The 19249-nt window shown below is 49.8% G+C and overlaps 1 protein-coding gene across 3 annotated transcripts in view; it reads left to right on the forward strand.

The window, feature by feature from the left end:
* Nucleotides 1-19249, forward strand: part of swm (Zinc finger protein swm) — a 104568-nt gene that overhangs the window by 23032 nt on the left and 62287 nt on the right. For all 3 annotated transcript variants that reach the window (XM_075880662.1, XM_037421072.2, XM_075880673.1), the window contains exons 5-6: nt 7506-7744; nt 17548-17766. In XM_075880662.1, coding sequence (XP_075736777.1) covers nt 7506-7744; nt 17548-17766 — 458 coding nt within the window. The remainder of the gene's footprint in view (nt 1-7505; nt 7745-17547; nt 17767-19249) is intronic.

Genomic DNA, 19249 nt, shown 5'->3' on the forward strand with positions numbered 1-19249 from the left:
GTATAAAACAAGCCAATTTGCCCGCACTTATGAAACGCAATCGTGTTTCCTGATTAAAATTCTTATTTCAGCCTAAAATAAACATTATGATAATGATATTTCTGACATCATTATTTTTTCTTCTGGGTATGCGACAAGACAAAGGCATCACTTAATAATAACTCCATTTTGTGAAAAAAATAATTGTTTCAAATATATATTGTAGGCATTCATTAAGCACATCATCTATCTTTACACATATTCATCATCATGAGTGGTCGTCATCTTCTTCTGCTGTGGGGACTTGGCTTGTCTGAGTTCTGTGCCTTGGGCGTGGTCGCTTTATTGTGTCTTCCGGGCCTAATAAAGGTTGCCTTTACTGTTACATCACAAGTGGTGGAGTGTGCTCTACAATCTTCCGTCCTCTCCCAGCCCGATCTGCCTCCTGGAGCTGCGCTCAGGTCGTCGTTTGTACCAGGTGTCCGATAACATGCCTCAGGACGAGCCAACCGGCGCTTCTGCGTCTACCTCCACGGCCCCGGCTACCACGGCCTATCCATCGTGGATTATCACCGCGCACCAGCGTGAGCCGCCCACGTTCGCCGGACTTCGAGGTGAAGATGTGGAAGATTGGTTGGACCAGTTCAATCGAGCGAGTTCCACTAACAACTGGGATGATCCTACCAAGCTTCGCCGTGTTTCTTTCTACCTCACGGGCGTAGCGAAAACATGGTTTTTCAATCATGAAACGGACATTACGGACTGGACACGTTTCAAGCAACAGCTTCGCCAAATTTTTGGCACCCCGGCGGTTCGTTCAGCTCTCGCGAAGAAGACACTGGATTCTCGCAAGCAACAATGCGGTGAGTCCTACACATCGTACATAGAGGATGTGCTTGCTCTCTGTCACCGTTTCAGCACGTTCATGTCTGAATCAGAGAGAGTTCGTCATCTACTGAAAGGGATAGGCACGGTCGCGTTCAATGCTTTGGTCATTCAAAACCCGACTACGGTCGCTGACGTTGTTGCCACGTGCCAACGCCTGGAAGAACTTGAATCCCAGCGGTTACCGCCCGGACAGCTCTGAAAACACTACCACGACTGATGCCTCATTGCGTGCCATGATCCGGGCGCTTATACGGGAAGAGCTACAATCTTTCGGCCTCTCAATGACACCGAGTCCACCTCCCCCCTCCAACAATGTTTTGCGGGATGTTATCAAAGAGGAGTTGGCGTCCATGACCAGGCCAGCGTTTGTAGACACTCCAGTACCTCGACTCCAACCGACGTACGCACAAGTCCTCGCTGGCTCACCACCCGTGGTACAACCGATGCCCGCACTCTCGACGCCTGTCCCGCTGGCTTCGTTAACTCCGAGTGTGACTAGCCAGCCCTTTCACCCACCGTGTCGGCCGCATCGTCCGATCTGTTATTACTGCGGCTATCGGGGCCACATTGCACGCGTCTGTCGGAAGTGTCAGCAGGACGAGCGTCGTGGACTCGACACCTACGGACGGGATGATGGGACAAGCTGGTACGCTTTCCAACGTCGTCCTTATGATCCGCCGCTACGCCGCTCACCGTCTCCAACTGCGACAACTGAGCCAACCAGTTCCTACCGCTCTACTAGACGCCGCTCACCCTCACCCCTCCGCCGTTCCACGTCTCCATTGCGACCTGTCTCGCAATTCACCAACCAACGCCCGGAAAACTAACCTCTGCAGCTTTTGGAGGAAAAGCTGCATCGAACGAAAAGACAGAAATTCCTCCAGTGCGTCCATATAATACGATAGCTGTTTTAATAGAAGGTGTGTACGTGGACGCTTTAATAGACACTGGTGCCTCTTTGTCTGTGATTCATCGTTCTTTGTGCTCACGTCTACGAAAAGTCACCACCCCTTATGATGGACCTACACTGCACGCTGCTCAAGGGGACGCCATTAGACCTGCCGCTATGTGCACCGCTCGTGTTTTCATAGCTGGTATTCTTCATTTTGTACAATTTGCTGTGCTGAATTCGTGTGCCCACCAGATTATATTAGGCTGGGATTTTCTGTCTACGGCGAACGCTTCCATCTGCTGTAAAGAAAACGTTGTTTATATGATGGAAACTGACTATGCCCTGTATGCGGATGACAAGCCCGTTCGCTTGCTCGCTGCTGAAGAGACCGAGCTACCACCTGGTCATCAGCGGATAGTTGCCATCACTTCTAATGTGATCGACTCTGGTGACGTGTTTGTCCAACCATCTGCACGCTGTCTCGCAAGAGGTATAGCCTTTGCTTCAGGTCTAGCGCGATTCCACAATGGCTCCGGACTTCTCTACGCTACAAACCAGACTTCTGAGAAAATTCTCATTCCTAAAGGCACCACAATGGCTTGCGTTTCTGAATCTCAACCTGTCTCTGTTGTCTCTCTTATGCCAGCGTGTTCTGACCTTCCTTCTATTGGACGTTCATCAAGCGTTTCTGTTCTTGCTGCGACTATTAGTCCAGAACTGACCTCTTCACAGACAGATGAGTTGCTTGCCTTGCTACAAAAGCATAGGAGATTGTTTGATGCCCATTCCTCATCTCTGGGACAGACGTCCATTATTAGGCATCGTATCCAGACCGATGGCACTTCCATCGTACGCCGTCGACCATATCGCGTCTCTTCATCCGAGCGTGAAATCATTGAACAAAATGTAGCCGATATGCTGCAATGGAACATTATACGTCCCTCCGCGAGTCCTTGGTCATCCCCTGTTGTTTTAGTAAGGAAAAAAGATGGCTCCGTGCGGTTTTGCGTGGACTACAGAGCACTTAATAAGATTACCCACAAGGATGGTTACCCCATGCCGCGCATAGACGATGCTTTGGATTCACTGCAAGGTGCTGAGTACTTTTCAAGCCTAGACCTGCGTTCAGGTTACTGGCAAATACCCATGCACGAGGATGACAAAGAAAAGACAGCGTTTTCAACACCAGATGGGCTGTATGAATTCAACGTCATGCCATTCGGCCTTTGCAATGCTCCAGCAACATTCGAGCGGATGATCGACACAGTTTTACGAGGCTTGAAGTGGAAGACTTGCTTGTGCTATTTAGACGATATCGTTATTTTCTCATCAACCTTCCCTCAGCACTTGCAACGACTGGACGAAGTTCTTACGTGCCTTGCTAACGCAGGCCTTCAGCTGAACACCAAGAAGTGCCGTTTTGCGAGCAAGACGATTAAAGTGTTAGGCCACATCGTAAGCAAGGACGGTATTCGTCCCGATCCTGACAAGATTTCCGCTGCCCAACACTTCCCGCGTCCTGAAAAAGCCAAAGATTTGCGCAGTTTCCTCGGCCTCGCTTCTTATTTTCGCCGATTCATTCGAGACTTCGCCTCAATAGCTTCACCATTGCACAAGTTGCTCGGATCAGGCGTCGCCTTTGTGTGGTCTCCTGAATGTGAAGCGGCGTTTGCCCAACTGAAGTGTGCACTCACATCCGAACCAGTCCTCTGCCATTTCGACGAATCCGCGCCTACGCTCCTGCATACAGACGCTAGTGGTCGAGGCATTGGTGGAATTCTTCTACAGCGAGACAAATCTTCACGTGAGAAAGTCGTCGCATACGCGAGCCGTGCACTGACCCCTGCTGAAAAGAATTATACCATCACCGAACAGGAGTGCCTAGCGGTCGTATGGTCGATACAAAAGTTTCGACCTTATCTCCACGGCCGCCACTTTACTGTGGTTACGGACCATCACGCCTTGTGCTGGCTCTCGACAATCAAGAACTTGTCCGGCCGCCTTGGTCGCTGGATTCTTCGCTTACAAGAATACGACTTCACTATCACATACAAGTCGGTAAACAAGCATCAAGACGCTGACGTTCTTTCGCGTTGCCCGCTCTCTTCGGAGCCGCTTAACAAACCCGCCACTGCTGCACACGAGAAGCTTTCGGCCGTCTCTTCCCTACATGTTTCGTCATTAACTACTTTGGACCCAACTTCTCCAAGCGAGTGTGGTTTGTTCTTATCTCACCAACGTGCTGACCCTTACTGTCGCCGCATCATGGACCGTCTTGACGGGACTTGCCGGCCCCCTAACGCCCGTCTTCGCCGACAGCTGACGCAATTCAAGCTCAACAACCACGTCCTATACCGTCATATCTACCACCCTGATGGTCAACGCTGGGTGCCCGTTCTACCTCGCTCTCTTCGGGCTCAAGTCCTCAAGACATATCACGACGACATGTCTGCTGGACACATGGGCTTCCAGAAAACGTATGACCGCATAAGATGTCACTACTACTGGCCGGGCTTGTCCACCTGTGTCGCGAAGTACGTTGCCTCATGCGCCCTTTGTCAGCGTCGCAAGCTACCTACATCAACTCGAAGTGGACAATTATAACCGCTCCCGTGTCCCCTGCAACCATTCGAGGTAGTTGGCATTGACCTGTATGGTCCGCTTCCTATGACTGTCACGGGCAATCGTTGGATAGTTACAGCTGTCGACCACCTGACCCGCTACGCTGAAACAGCTCCCGTGCCTTCTGCATCAGCTTCGGAAGTGGCCGACTTCATCCTTCGAGCAATAATCCTTCGACACGGAGCTCCTCGTGTAATCCTGAGCGACCGTGGAAGAGTATTTCTTTCAGCACTCGTCGAAGAAGTGCTCAAGGCAGCCGGCACTACACACAAAACAAGCTCCAGTTACCATCCTCAGACGAACGGCCTGACTGAGCGCTTCCATCGTACACTGTCAGACATGATTGCGATGTATATCGAACCCGACCACAGAAACTGGGACACCATTTTGCCATTTGTCACTTTTGCGTATAATACCTCTGTACAGCGCACAACCGGTTACTCGCCGTTCTACCTCGTCCACGGTCGCTTCCCCTCTTCTTTCCTCGATGTTTCGTTCTTCTCTGCGCCTGTCAAACCATGTTCATCTTCAAGTGAAGAATACGTGTCTCGTCTACTTCATTGCCGCCAGCTGGCTCGCGTCAACACTGAAGCCAAGCAACAGGATCGCAAGCTTGAATATGATGCCTCTCATCGTGCCGTGTCTTTCAGCCCTGGCGACGAAGTCCTCCTTCTTACACCCATTCGCACTCCCGGACTGTGCGAGAAGTTTCAATTACGTTTTATTGGCCCCTACACTGTCTTGGAGCAAACGTCTCCTGTGAATTATCGCGTGGCACCCGTTCTTCTTCCGACGGACCACCGCTACAAGGCAGCAGAAATAGTCCACGTATCCCGCATGAAGCCTTTCATACGGCGTTCATCTTCGCTTTAAAATGCGGCCAAGAATTGCGGTCAGGATGACCGCTTTCACATGGGGGGGAAGTTAGTGTAGGCATTCATTAAGCACATCATCTATCTTTACACATATTCATCATCATGAGTGGTCGTCATCTTCTTCTGCTGTGGGGACTTGGCTTGTCTGAGTTCTGTGCCTTGGGCGTGGTCGCTTTATTGTGTCTTCCGGGCCTAATAAAGGTTGCCTTTACTGTTACATCACAATATCTTTTTCAAGGACTGTGACTGATTTGAATAACCTAACACTCAAGTTGCTCAACCTTCACTGTCTTCATTTGCTTTCCAATTACTTTCCAATTAGCAACATGATCTCGTTCAAATATGTATTTTTTGTCATTTTTATGTAGTTGATGTTCTATATGAGTGCTCTATCTGTATTTTATTTTATTTTTTTGAAGCAGTGCTTGCTACCGTTTATTGTTTTGCTGCCTAAATTTTTTTTTACCATGACGATGTATATCTATCTTGCTAAAATCCCCTAGAGGGATTGTAGTATCTGTAAATAAAATAAGTAAAAAATGACGCTGCTCCTGGCTTTGCTTATGTTGGTCCGGGCCTGAGATCAGGTCAAACAACAACTGTTGCCAATTGCTTCCCCTGCAGTTGCTTTTCTGTGGCCAATGAGGGCACAGTTTGAGAGCCCAACAAGTGTGAGGCCGAGGTCATTCCAGCTTGACTGTGGGATACGCTGGAAGAAGACATGAGCTTTGACGATTACGTCGATGCAGATCTCAGTGCAAAGGTCTGCGGCGCAATCACCGACAATAAAATTTTGGACTATCATCCCGAAGGGAACCCTGATGGGGTGCGAAGCAGCAGCGGTGGGTATGCCGTTGAGCCGGTTGAAACGGGGGTCGACGCGAATGCAGGAAGAACAGTTCGAAGCAAAACTCGGTGTATAGTTTAATCAAGTAGATGCTTGTCTGAAAGCAAAGATAAGGGAGGGGGGTTGAGTTTCGTGTAAGTTTCATCGCAGATTAACGTGCCGAAAGAGTGTTTCCATTCGACATGCGTTAGAGCGTTGGGGTTCGTGCAAAGGGTGAAGCAACAGAGAAGTGCGTTGCGAGCGAGCAGAGGAGCCGTCAGCTGCGGACAAGCGTGCTGTGCATGAGGGAGAGAGTGACGTCAGCGCGCACTTGCGGGGGATGCATGGGAGGGGAGCGTGGCGCCAATGTGCAGCTGCGGCATGACCTACTTGGCACCGTTCAAACACCTGTGGCAAAGGTAATGCCTTGCGGCGCAATTCATACAGATGCACAAACATATGTACAGTATTACACATGCGAGTCAAAGAGCTACTTTGCATCTGATATCACGTTGGTGACTGACGAAGAAGCGACTGTTGTCGATGTGAGGATGACGAAGTGGATGAGACGCCGACACTAATTCTGAGCTGATTGAGGCTATGTGTGTCGCCCGTTTATTCTTCAAATTAGAGGAAGGTGAAGAGGATACTTTTCGCCGCGTTTGTACATTAAAAAAAAAGGGTTATGTCAATTGCATTCAAAGAAGAGAACCAGAAAATAATCACAGCTTATATTCGTTAATACACATAACTTAAATGATTTTCCAACAACCCAATCTCAATTCTTGCTGTATATTTAGTGAATTTCGTTAGTTTGAATCCGGTTTAATTTGAAGTCATTGGGCATCCGTATGTATACATTCATTCTGAATACCTTGAAATTTTTTATAATTTAATTTTGAATCGAGGGAAATTTGATTATGTTACTATTCATTCAAGTATACAAAGTGCTCGAATACAGTTCAACCCCTTATAAGTGGCACGTTCTGGGCAGCAATTCTTGTTTCTTATACGCGATGTCTCTTATAAGCACGGTACCACATATGCATTTTCCTATCAAGCCGTATTTTACTGTATGCACACTGGTGTCTCTAATAGCCATTTGTCTCTTATATCAGTGTCTCTTATAAAGGGGTTCGAGTGTGTTACCACAAGCCTAGAATACTTCCCCCCCCCTCATTCCCCCAATTGCATTCATCTTCTTTTGAGTCATCTAATTCTTCATGCCGTCCCCTCTTCCCCACCCCTGACCCCTTTTTGTAGTTGCCTTGTCCTCCTTCTTTATTCAGGTTGCAGGAGAAGGTATGAAGCATATACACATAGAGGCTAAGGAATGCAGTTGTAGCATTGAAGACTTGACAGATGACATCTGGGAAGTGATTTATGCTGTATAGTTGGGCTAACGATTGTGTAACCCATGCAGAGAGGACGAACGCCGATCCGGACGACGTTTCTCAGATGACCGAAGACGTCGCACAACGGAAAGGAGGCGCCACGATGCAGGCAGCCGACATCGGGGAGACACTGCACGCAGTCGCTGGGCTGGTGATGACCGAGCAGCTCGATCAACAGGCACGCGGGATCGTTCGCACAGTGGCCGTCGTTCTCGCTCACCTTCTCGGTCACGTTCACGATCTCCTAAGTCACGCAATCGTTCAAGAGGTAAGTGGATAGAACCTATTCTTCTTTGGGCAAGACATCCGACTACAGTGGAACTTCTATTGTATGTCTGCCGGTTTCGCGACGACGTGCATTTTACGACAAATCGGTTAGGTCCCTGCAAAATCTCCATAAGAATAATTTGATAAAAATGAGGATTATACGACACAGTTTTACGCTGACCCCCCACCTTACGACGACTTTCAAATTTCGTCCGAAAGAAAAATCACATTTTATCCGATGAAATCTTGATTTTCTCCGATGAAATCTTGGCCAAATATTCACGAGTGCAAAATATCAACTTGTGTTCCCCGAAGTTGACTGTTAGAGAAGTAGGGAGTGGGACAGGATTTCTTCTTAGAATGGAGAATTTATTCTTCTAGAAGTTCATGCGCTTCTACAAATGCCTTGATCGCGTGGGTACGTATCTGGGGTCGTTACCAAATCAATCTGTATCCACCCAAAGTAGCTTCAGCCGGCCGAAAAGATGTTTTCATGTTTTTGGTCTGTGGAAACTTTTCCTAGTTGACATGCAGCTGATCTTCATTCTTTGTCGCACTCGCAGTCACGGGTTTCCGCACACATAAGGGTGGGATGCAGCTGTTTTCACCGTTCAATATTACTTTCACTCGACGTCAACGTTAATAATAGCAGCGGGAAACCACTGGTTGCCCTTCACAAGCCAACGAATTATAACGCGCACAGATCAGTTGTGCACGAAGGCATTCTACGCAAACTCATGGTCCGTCGCCATTATGTAATAGCGTTGACACTGTGTCTGACTCTTCTGACGGGAGGCTGTTGCTAACGCAGTTTTAGTTTTGTTTTCACATGCAGGCAATTTTTGGACTCTGTTTATCGGTAGAAAGATGCGCATAAGTTTTGATTTTTTTTGAGGTTAAGATTCCTTTCATGTAATACTGCCATTAGACATCACTGGCAATAATTATTTAGCTTACCTTCCTAGCAGAGGCTCAAGGTCGTACCGTGGGCTTATTCAGGCGGTTTGTACTCGTTTTTTGGGGCAAGGCTGAGTGTCACCGCATACAATCTTAGTTTTTCGATTATACGATGATTTTGCATGGTCCACTGAAAGTCGTATATTCGGGGCTCCCCTGTATGTAGCACATATTTTTGGAGTGGCTGTGTCAGGAGTCTAGGAGTATGACTCCTTTATTTGCAGAGAAAATAGCGAACAGAGTGTGCGTAGCTCGCTTGTCGGTCACCACTCAGGTCCAACGTTCACTGTTACCACACACTTCACGACACCATTACGACACCGCTGCATATACACAGCTGCCTGTCATCTTCACACCGTCTTGTTGTGTGTTCCCGCGAAACATAGCCTCATCCCCCCAGGCCCATGCAACACTACTCTTGCAATCCACGACTACTCACACTCACAGCTGTTGAAGGACACTAAAGTGAAGGAGTGAATCAGTTTATTATTGAAGTGTCCTCTTAGAACACTAATGTCGTTAATTTCGCTGTTTTAGGTTCATCAGTGGAGGGAAAAATTAAGGTCACAGCGCAATTTTGAATGTTCACGCTGAAATTGTCTGTGATATCACGGATTTCAAACCATATTTTTCATATTGCCACCTAGAGTTGTGAGCCGGCAAGCCCTAGCGAGCCGAAAAAAGAAAAGAGAACGAAGAATAAGTGTGTGTTAGCGCTTCGTTTAAAGATACACGCTCGTGTCTTTCTGCCCCGCTGTTCTTGTCTTGTCTTTACGGCTCTTGGTGCGTGACAAACTGGTGGAGGTGCTCGGTAATCTATACACCGTACCCCTCCACATAGCAAGAACTCAAGCATAGTACCGGTGGTCACTCCTGTGCACTGCACCAGCAGAAGAATCTGAGGGCAATCCCCTGAGTTTGGACTACTCGCAAACAACATGGCAGCTTCGACCAGCCCTGCCGACACCAACCCAATCGGTACGAACGGCACAACACCGCTTCATTGCACCTTACTCACACCGCGAACGCCAAATCTCTTTCATGGAACTGCACTTGAGGATGTCGAAGATTGGCTTGTTCATTACAAGTTTGTTGCCGTGCACAACCAGTGGGACGATGCAGACAAACTGCAGCACATCTATTTCGGTCTTTTGGACAGCGCACGTGTATGGTATGAGAACCGGGCAGGTATTCTTACATCATGGGAAGACTTCACACTGACTTCTTGGGACATATGCCAGCCCTGACCATCGGGAGAGAGCTGAGCAAGATCTGCAGTCTCGCATACAACTGGTGAACGAAGGGGTTGCGATGTATGTCAAGGACATGACGTGTCTTTTCCATCGAGCTGACCCCGGCATGCCAGAAGAAAAGGAGGTACGTTACCTCATGCGCGGGGTGAAAGAGCAGCTTTTTGGTGGGCTCTTGCGCAGTCCACCCAAGACTGTGTCAGAATTTCTCACAGAAGCCTTTACCATCGAAAGCACTCTTAGGCACCGGGCCCTGTCATACGAACGGCATGTCAACGCTTCAACTACGGACTACTTGGGAACTTTCGGTGGCCAAATGAATTTCTTCCGAGAGCTCATACGTTCCATCATCCGCGAAGAACTCCAAAGCTGTCAGTGCCCTCGCAGCCCACTATCTCCTCGTTGTCCAGCGTTGTCCGAGATGAAATCCAGCATGCCTTAAGAGAACCACCTTTCATGCGGGATTATCAACCGCCCAGTGACTTGCCCCGCATGTCGTATGCTCAAGCTTTGCGGCAACCTGTTGCACCTGCAATTCCGCATCCCACTGTGGCCCCAGCCATGCTGCAGACGGTCAAAGCGGCGCCATATTACAGCGCACCTCGCTTGATCTCGTGGAAAGCAGACGCCTGGCGTGCACCATATCAACATCCTCTCTGCTTCCAATGTGGCGAAGCTGCGCATCTGTACCGACAGTGTTCTTACTGACAAATTGGGCTACGCAGATTTTCAAAGAACTCACCGCCACTCAGGTTCAGTCAGCGGCCCCCTGAAATTGAAGAGTATGTAGTCCAGTCACGCTTCCTGTCACCAGGGCGATTTTCTCCTAATTGCCGTACCTATTCGAGCGTGGCGCAGGGTCGGTCACCTAGTCCACACCGGGAAAACTAACCACAGCAACCTTCGGGGGCGAGGCCGCTCATACTGGACAAGCTCAAGGCCTACTACCGACGCTTCCGCAAACTGACAATTCCCCGACGAAGACGACACCAGCTGGTTCCACAAAGATTTCATTAGACATTCTAGTGCTGCTCGACGGTCGCAAGGTCAGTGCTTTAGTTGACACGAGTGCAGATTTTTCTATAATAAGTGAAAAACAGGCTGCTCTCCTGAAGAAAGTGATGATGCCTTGGAACCTTGTTGGGGGACCGTCCTATGTACGGCTGACGCAGAAGCCTATAGCTAATGTTTCAGCCGCACACAGTCGTTCCGTGCACGGTTAACGTCCCCCAACCGTAGCTTGCCTCATTGCAGCTACTACTACGGGTTCGGGCGAATAAGGCAACTGGCCAGATCAACAACAAACACTTTATTGCTAAGCGTTAGCAATCGCGCGTCACTGTCGCGGGGAGATACTACAGATAACAAAGGTGTTGACGCTTACACCTCGGTCGTGGACGTCCTCGGCTCGCAGGAGGGGCTGCGGGTTCGTCCTCCTGGGATGGTCGCTGGTGTCAGAGCGCGAGCGCCCGTTTGCCCGCTCGTTTTGTTCCCCGACCCGATTTCCCTTTCCCTGACGAGAATGGTACCTTTCCTCGCTGAGGGAGAGGGGAACCTGTTCCTGGCGCCGGGAAAGGGGGGGGAATCGCACGCGCCGGCCGTGGGGGAAGGGGTCCCCGCAACCAGGCGCGTGCGCTGCCCTAAAAGGGAAAGGGAGGCTGGGCGCACCTGCTCCCCACATCTCCTCCCCCCTTAAGAAGGCCCCCGAACGACAGAGACTGCAAAGAGGGAATAATTCGTTTTATTCGTCCTCTAGATAGGCCAGAAGGGCCTGGTCTACGTCCATGCCCTCGGACCGTTCGGTGTCTGCCGCGGGCACCGCCGGAGCCCCCACCGCTCTCTCACCCGCCTCCAAGGTCATTGACGCCACCTCCGGTGTCAATGCAGCCGCCACCAATGTCTCTCCCGGCCCCGCCGCCCCCCGCTCTACGGTAGCCGTTATTGATAGCGGCGCCTCTCTGTTCGCGTCGCGAGATGCCGGAGCGCCATGCGGGCCGCTCTCCGTCGTAGGCCTACTCTCTGCTAACGCGGTCTCTGCACCCTCCTGATCATCCCGCGTGAAACGACCAAGCTCTACGCTGTCGGAAAGTCCTAACAGTACCCCCGCGTTAGCCAAAGGATCGCCACTCTGCGACGCGACATCCGACAATATTGACAAATCTTGGAATTCCGACATGCCTATTATCCTACGTGTGGAAGAGCGCCCTGGCACTTGCTCGCGTCCACAGAACTAGCCGCGTTGCCAAATTCGTTACGTTGGGCGCCAGATGTTGGGGGACCGTCCTATGTACGGCTGACGCAGAAGCCTATAGCTAATGTTTCAGCCGCACACAGTCGTTCCGTGCACGGTTAACGTCCCCCAACCGTAGCTTGCCTCATTGCAGCTACTACTACGGGTTCGGGCGAATAAGGCAACTGGCCAGATCAACAACAAACACTTTATTGCTAAGCGTTAGCAATCGCGCGTCACTGTCGCGGGGAGATACTACAGATAACAAAGGTGTTGACGCTTACACCTCGGTCGTGGACGTCCTCGGCTCGCAGGAGGGGCTGCGGGTTCGTCCTCCTGGGATGGTCGCTGGTGTCAGAGCGCGAGCGCCCGTTTGCCCGCTCGTTTTGTTCCCCGACCCGATTTCCCTTTCCCTGACGAGAATGGTACCTTTCCTCGCTGAGGGAGAGGGGAACCTGTTCCTGGCGCCGGGAAAGGGGGGGGAATCGCACGCGCCGGCCGTGGGGGAAGGGGTCCCCGCAACCAGGCGCGTGCGCTGCCCTAAAAGGGAAAGGGAGGCTGGGCGCACCTGCTCCCCACATCTCCTTTCATGTTCGCGGAGATGGTGCAACACATCGTCACCGAATAAAGAAGCGCTTGCCCCAGTATCCAAAAGTGCTACGAACTTTTTCCGAGCTATCGTTAACTCGATTAGCGGCGCGGGCGAGTCTACGGCATCACCTGCGCGACAGACCGACGGTGCAAGTGATCCGAACGCATCGGTAGGATTACTAATCGCCGCGCGGGGTCCCATGTGGATCACCGGCGGCGCCGTCCGTTTCCCGAACCGCGCGTTTGCTCCTGACCCGGCGTGCGGTCGCATTCGCGAGCGATGTGCCCTGGCGCGCCGCACCGATAGCAAGGACCGCGGACACCACGCCGGTTCGCTCGTAACTCGCCTCGATCAGGTGGTCCTCGCTCTGGATTGCGCCGCTCGTTAGGCCTCGCGTCAACCACGTGCTCCTGCCTTGGAATGTCACGCGCAGGGGCGGCGTGTGCCGTACGGAGCGCGTAAGCGTAGGGGTCTAAAGCGCGGTTTGACAGCTCCCAACCGCGTGACACGTGCTCATCAGCGTACGATGCTGATGCGTTACCCCTAAACGCTTCTGAAGTCACTGCGCCGCCGTTCCATGCACAGCGAGGCTCGATTGACTGCGCGGCGGGCGGAGGGGGGCGATACGAACGCGCTGCGAGGATGTCCCCTTGTATGCGCTTCGCCTCGGTGGCGAGCTCTTCGAGGTCTGCGAACCTGCATCCCCTGAAGTGCGCCAATTCGTGCTGCTGGCGGGCACATCGTCACGCCACTCGGCGTTTGCACAACACAAATACAGATTCGTGGTTCTACCTTCGTTGTCAGCTTGAGCGTACTCTGTCAGTGTTCTCGAGACCTGATCATAGGCATGGACTTCCTGAGGGAGCACGGTGCTATCATCGACATTCGACAACACCTCGTCACATTCTCAACAAAAAGCGCCACACCAGAGCATAATCCCAGCCACGATCGAGTATGTTTGCGCGTAATTGATGATGCTGTGACGATACCACCGTGCTCAAGTGTTATGGTTCAAGTGGCGTGTAACAAAGCAGCACACGGTGAAATGGTGGCAGAGAGCAATCGATCCCTACTTTTTTCCCAAGGTGTCTGGGTAGCACGAAGCCTTGTAGACCTCCAAGCTGGCCACTGCGAGGTTCTTGTTACAAACTTCAGCTACGAGCGCCGACACCTTTTTCCTGATACTGTCATCGCCTATGCCTACCCAGTAATCAATGTGACTGAGTGTTTTGCTTCCGAGGCAACCGGTAATGCCAAAGCACCTCTCCGGGGTGTCGACATAAATACAACGCTTTCTGACGAAGCCAAACGAAGGCTTAACGACCTTTTGATAGAAATCCACACCTGTTTTGTGCGTTCATCTGTCAGACATCGATTACCAAACACCGTATTATCACCTACGGCGACGCGCATCCTGTACGGCAACAGCCTTACCGCGTTTCACCAACCGAACGACGCGCGATTCAAAAGCAAGTGAAGGAAACACTTCAAGACCGTGTAATACAGCCATCAAGCAGCCCATGGTCATCGCCAGTGGTGCTTGTAAAGAAGAAGGATGATACACTTCGTTTTTATGTCGATAATAGGAAGCTGAATAACGTCACAAAGAAAGACGGGTACCCATTGCCTCGAGTGGATGATTCTCTTTTCAGACTGAGGTGAGCAAAGTACTTTTCCTCAATCGACCTCTAAAGTGGTTATTGGCAAATTGAAGTCGATGATTGTGACCGCGAAAAAACGGCTTTTGTAACTCCTGACGGTCTGTATGAATTCAGAGTGCTCCCATTCGGCCTCTGTTCCGCTCCGGCCACATTCCAACGAATGATGGATACCGTTCTCGCTGACCTCAAGTGGAAAAGTTGCCTTGTCTATCTAGGTGATGTCGTTGTCTTTTCAAGAACGTTTGACGAGCATCTTCGGAGTGTTCTTGAAGCTATACGATCCGCTGACCTTACCCTCAAGCCTGAGAAGTGCCATTTCGGCTACAAAGAACTGAAGTTCCTGGGTCATGTTGTGAGCACTGCAGCCGTTCGGCTCAGTCCCGAGTAGACTGCCGCTGCGGCCGCTTTTCCAGCTCCGACAGACAAGAAAAGTCTTCAATGATTTCTGAGGCTCTGCGCATACTATCGCCGCTTTATTGAAAACTTCTCTAAGATTGCGGAGCTGCTCATCAGGCTTACACGTGACGACACCCCATTTCTGTGGACCGACAAACAAGCGACTGCCTTTGCAGAACTGCAACATCAATTGTCTTCCCCTCCTGTACTTGGTCATTTCGATGAGGACGCTGACAGAGGTGCGCACTGACGCAAGCAACGTTGGTCTCGGAGCTATCTTGGTGCAAACACAAGATGGGACCGAATGTGTGATTGCCTACGCGAGCTGCACTTTATCACGTGTCAAGACCAACTATTCAATGTCAGAGAAAGAATGTCTCGTGGTAATATGGACGATTACAAAGTTCAGGCCTTATCTCTTTGGGCGCCCATTTAAAGTTGTGAGTGATCACCACGCTTTATGTTGGTTGGCTGACCTCCGAGACCCCTCTGGGCGATTAGCACGATGGACTCTGCGACTTCAGGAGTTCGATGTCACCATTGTATACAAGTCGGATAGAAAGAATGAAGACGCCGACACGCTATCACGAGCACCTCGGGAATCTGACCATACAGCTGTAGAAGACAACAGTGCCTTCCTGGGGACACTCAGTGGGGCGGACCTCCTCAGTAAGCTACGAGCGGACCCTGAGTTAGGGCCCATCATCGATAATGTAGAAGGCAGCACCACGTCTGTTCCTCGTCCAGTTTCCTATACGTTGCCGTCATTTTGCTTACGACAGGGCATATTATACAGGAAAAACACCGGTGTCGGCAGCAGATCTTATATCCTAGTCATTCCTCAATATCTTCGTGATGACGTCCTATTAGCCTGCCACGATGAGCCGACATCCGGCCATGTGGGATACTCGCGGACGCTCGACCGGGTACGACAGCTATATTTCTGGCCAAAACTCGCAGTTTGTGTCAAACGCTACGAGAAAGGATGCCGCGAATGTCAGCATCGCAAGTCACCACCTGTAAAGCCTGCAGGCCTCCTACAACCCATTGACTCGTCACGTACGCTGTTTGACCAAGTTGGGATGGACCTCCTTGGACCGTTTCCTTTGCCTCACTCCGGCAACAAGTGGATCATCGTCGCAACTGGTTACTTGAAGCGTTATGCTGAGACGAAGCCATTGCCACGCGGTACAGCATCTGAAGTTGCCCAGTTTTTCATGCACCACATTGTGCTTCGTCACGGTGCCCCGTCATTCATCATCACTGACCGAGGGACAGCGTTTACGGCAAAACTGTTGGACGACATCTTCAAGCTCAGTTACACGAACCACCGCAAGACAACCGCATACCACCCCCAGAGTAACGCCTTAACAGAAAGGCTGAACAAAACGCTGGCGGACATGATTTCCATGTACGTGGATGTGCAGCATAAAACGTGGGACGAGATCCTGCTGTACGTAACGTTTGCATACAACACTGCAACCCAGGAAATGACAAGGTTCGCACTCTTCCGCCTAGTTACGGTCGAGACGTGCAAACCATGCTAGACGCCATGATTCTTTGTGACATCGACCAGCACGATGTGCCAACTCCTGATGTCGAGGATTACATTCAGCGTGCAGAGGAAGCATGTCAACCAGCTCGCGTGCACATAAGATCTCAGCAATGTGAAGACGAAGGTACAATATCCACCATCAACTAGTCACCTATCAATCTGGCAACCAAGTGTAGATTTGGACTCCTGTTAGACAGCGAGGTCTCAGCGAGAAACTCCTGAGCAAGTACTTCGGACCCTGCAAAATATTACGGCGGTTGAATGAGGTCAATTATGAGTTTATTCCAGACGGAGGCTCGGCAATGACCCAGCGCCACTCACCACGAACAGAGATTTTGCATTTCGTCCGCCTAAAACCTTATTTTACGCGGTGATACTCGCCTTATTGTGCCCGGGCAGCAAACATTTTCTTTTTTTTTTTACGTTGTCCGTTGGGTCTCTAACGAACTTTGAACTGTGTATTCTTTTTTTTCTTATGACCAACCACAGACATTTTTTTTGTACCTGCATACGCCCTGTGCTCTATAAGCATTGTTTCCCTTTTTTTTTCTTATGGGCCCTGCTGTCCCCTTGTGTATGAGCATCAAGTCGATGCTCTAATGCAAGGGGGAATAATGCCACCTAGAGTTGTGAGCTGGCAAGCCCTAGCGAGCTGGAAAGGGAAAAGAGAACGAAGAAGTGTGTGTTAGCGCTTAGTGTGAAGATACACGCTCGTGTTTTTCTCCGCTGTTCCTGTCTTGTCTCTATGGCTCTTGGTGCGTGACAATATTTTGTCAACATATTGTTGCACCGGTGTCTACCAGAGCCATCGTGGGAACATCGTCAATATGCGTTTCAATATGCTCATTGAAATTCGTTGAATCATAGTCTGTTAAGTCGATGGCTTCCTGAGAGGACAACGTACTTCATTTTTACTGGTTAGGAAATCTATGTGACCAAATAGATGCCGCCAAAACATATGACACCGTAACATTATGGCAGTTGGTGCAGGAGATTAAGGATGGCGTCACCACCAGCATTTTCATATTTTATTTTCTTTCTTCCTGGGGTAAGTGTGGTGAATTTGGAATGTAAAAGAGTAATTTACTAATGTGAGAAATATCATTTATCTCTTGAGTGTCCCCTTAACTTGGCATTAGGTTGAGCAACGAATGCTTGTGCAGATGGGGGCCAACGTTCGGAGGTGCGGAGCTCGGGGACGCACAGTTCAACGACGAATTCCTCCACGTCAGAGTCTCGTGCTCCTGACACCCCACATGGGGACACTGACTATAGACCAGGACAGCCGCCACCCTCCACCTCAACAACGATATCATCAGATGCTGGACAGAGTTCTACCACTTTTCTTGCTAAGGCCTCCAAGCGCTGCAGAGATTACGATGGTGAGTGCCTGAAAAGGCCAGTTTCGCTGTTTTTAAATATCCTTTAAATTGTTCATTTACTAAGTACTGCACGTCTATATCGCAGGCCTTAGGCCAGAGTGAGAATGGAATACGGGATCTTGCAGTACTGTAACACACACTTTGGAAGGAGAAAAAAGGCGTTTTGCTGTATTTGATTCCCGAGTAACATGGTCTCACTTTGGTGGGTGTGAAATGAAAACACACCCATGTGCTTTTATTTATCATATTTATTGGAATGTAATGTGTTGCCACAAACAGCCATTGCCACAAACAGCGTTTGTGGCAATGGCAACGGTCTCCCAGGAAAGGGAGCTAACTGCATTGTCATCACCATCACAACATGATGACTGAGCACATTGTGCAGTGGGCTCACGACTGTTCATTGCTTCTTGGACATGTCCAAGAAGCATTGTATCGACATTGGCATTGTATCGGTTCCCAACAAAGTGCATATAGTGGAACTTGGATTATATGTCCCCCTGGTTTTGCAACAACCCACATTTTATGACGAATCGGTTTGGTGCCTGCAAAATCCCTGTAGAAGTAATGTATTGAAAAATTGGGTTATACGACACAGTTTTACGCCGACCCCGCATCTTACGACAACTTTCAGGTAACTTTCAGATTCCATCCAAAAGAAAAAAAGCACATTTACTCTAATCAAACGTCCAAATATTCACGAGTGCAAAATATGAACTTGCGTTCCGCTTGGTTTGCGATCAGAAAATTAGAGAGTGATGTCTTAGATTGAAGAATTTATTCTCCCGGAAGTTCATGCAATTCTACATGTGCCTCTATCACGTTCATGCATATCTAGGATCGTTACCTGTTCCAGCTCTATCCACACAGAGTAGCTTCAGCTGGCTGAAAAGCTGATATTTTCATGTTTTCGGTCTGCGAAAACTTCTCTGAAACATCTCCGAAACATCTCTGAAACATCTCTGAAAGTTCGCCTTTTGTTCTTGAGAAAACGTTTCTGTGGATAGGAAAAATAATAAAGTCAATAGACTAAAACAAACAACTTTGAGTCCACTGCAAAGGAAAAAAAGAAAAGAGAATATAGCGCTTGGCATGAATGTCAATCAAGTCAAACAAGGGTATTGTTTCACGAGAGAAAGGAAAAAAAATTGCCCGCAGCTTCCCTCGGGGGAACACTGAGGAGGATGCGGAGCATATAATTGGTTAACGGGGTGTTAAAGTGCGACTTACTTGGGTCGATGGCTAAATTGGTTAACGTGGTTGTGAAATGGGGTGTTAAATTGCGACTTACTTGGGTCGATGGCTAAATTGGTTAACGTGGTTGTAGGAGGGGGTGTTAAATGAGTGAACACGTACACACGTATGCGAAAGGGCGGCGCTGGTCGAAGGGACGTCGATCATTGTGTTTGTGGATTCGTTGGAATTCATTTCACCGCGACCTTGGACGTCGACGCGCCGTACAAACGAACCGACCAGCGGCAAC

The sequence above is a fragment of the Rhipicephalus microplus genome, chromosome 2, assembly GCF_043290135.1.
Source record: "Rhipicephalus microplus isolate Deutch F79 chromosome 2, USDA_Rmic, whole genome shotgun sequence".
NCBI classification, from domain to species: Eukaryota; Metazoa; Arthropoda; class Arachnida; order Ixodida; family Ixodidae; genus Rhipicephalus; species Rhipicephalus microplus.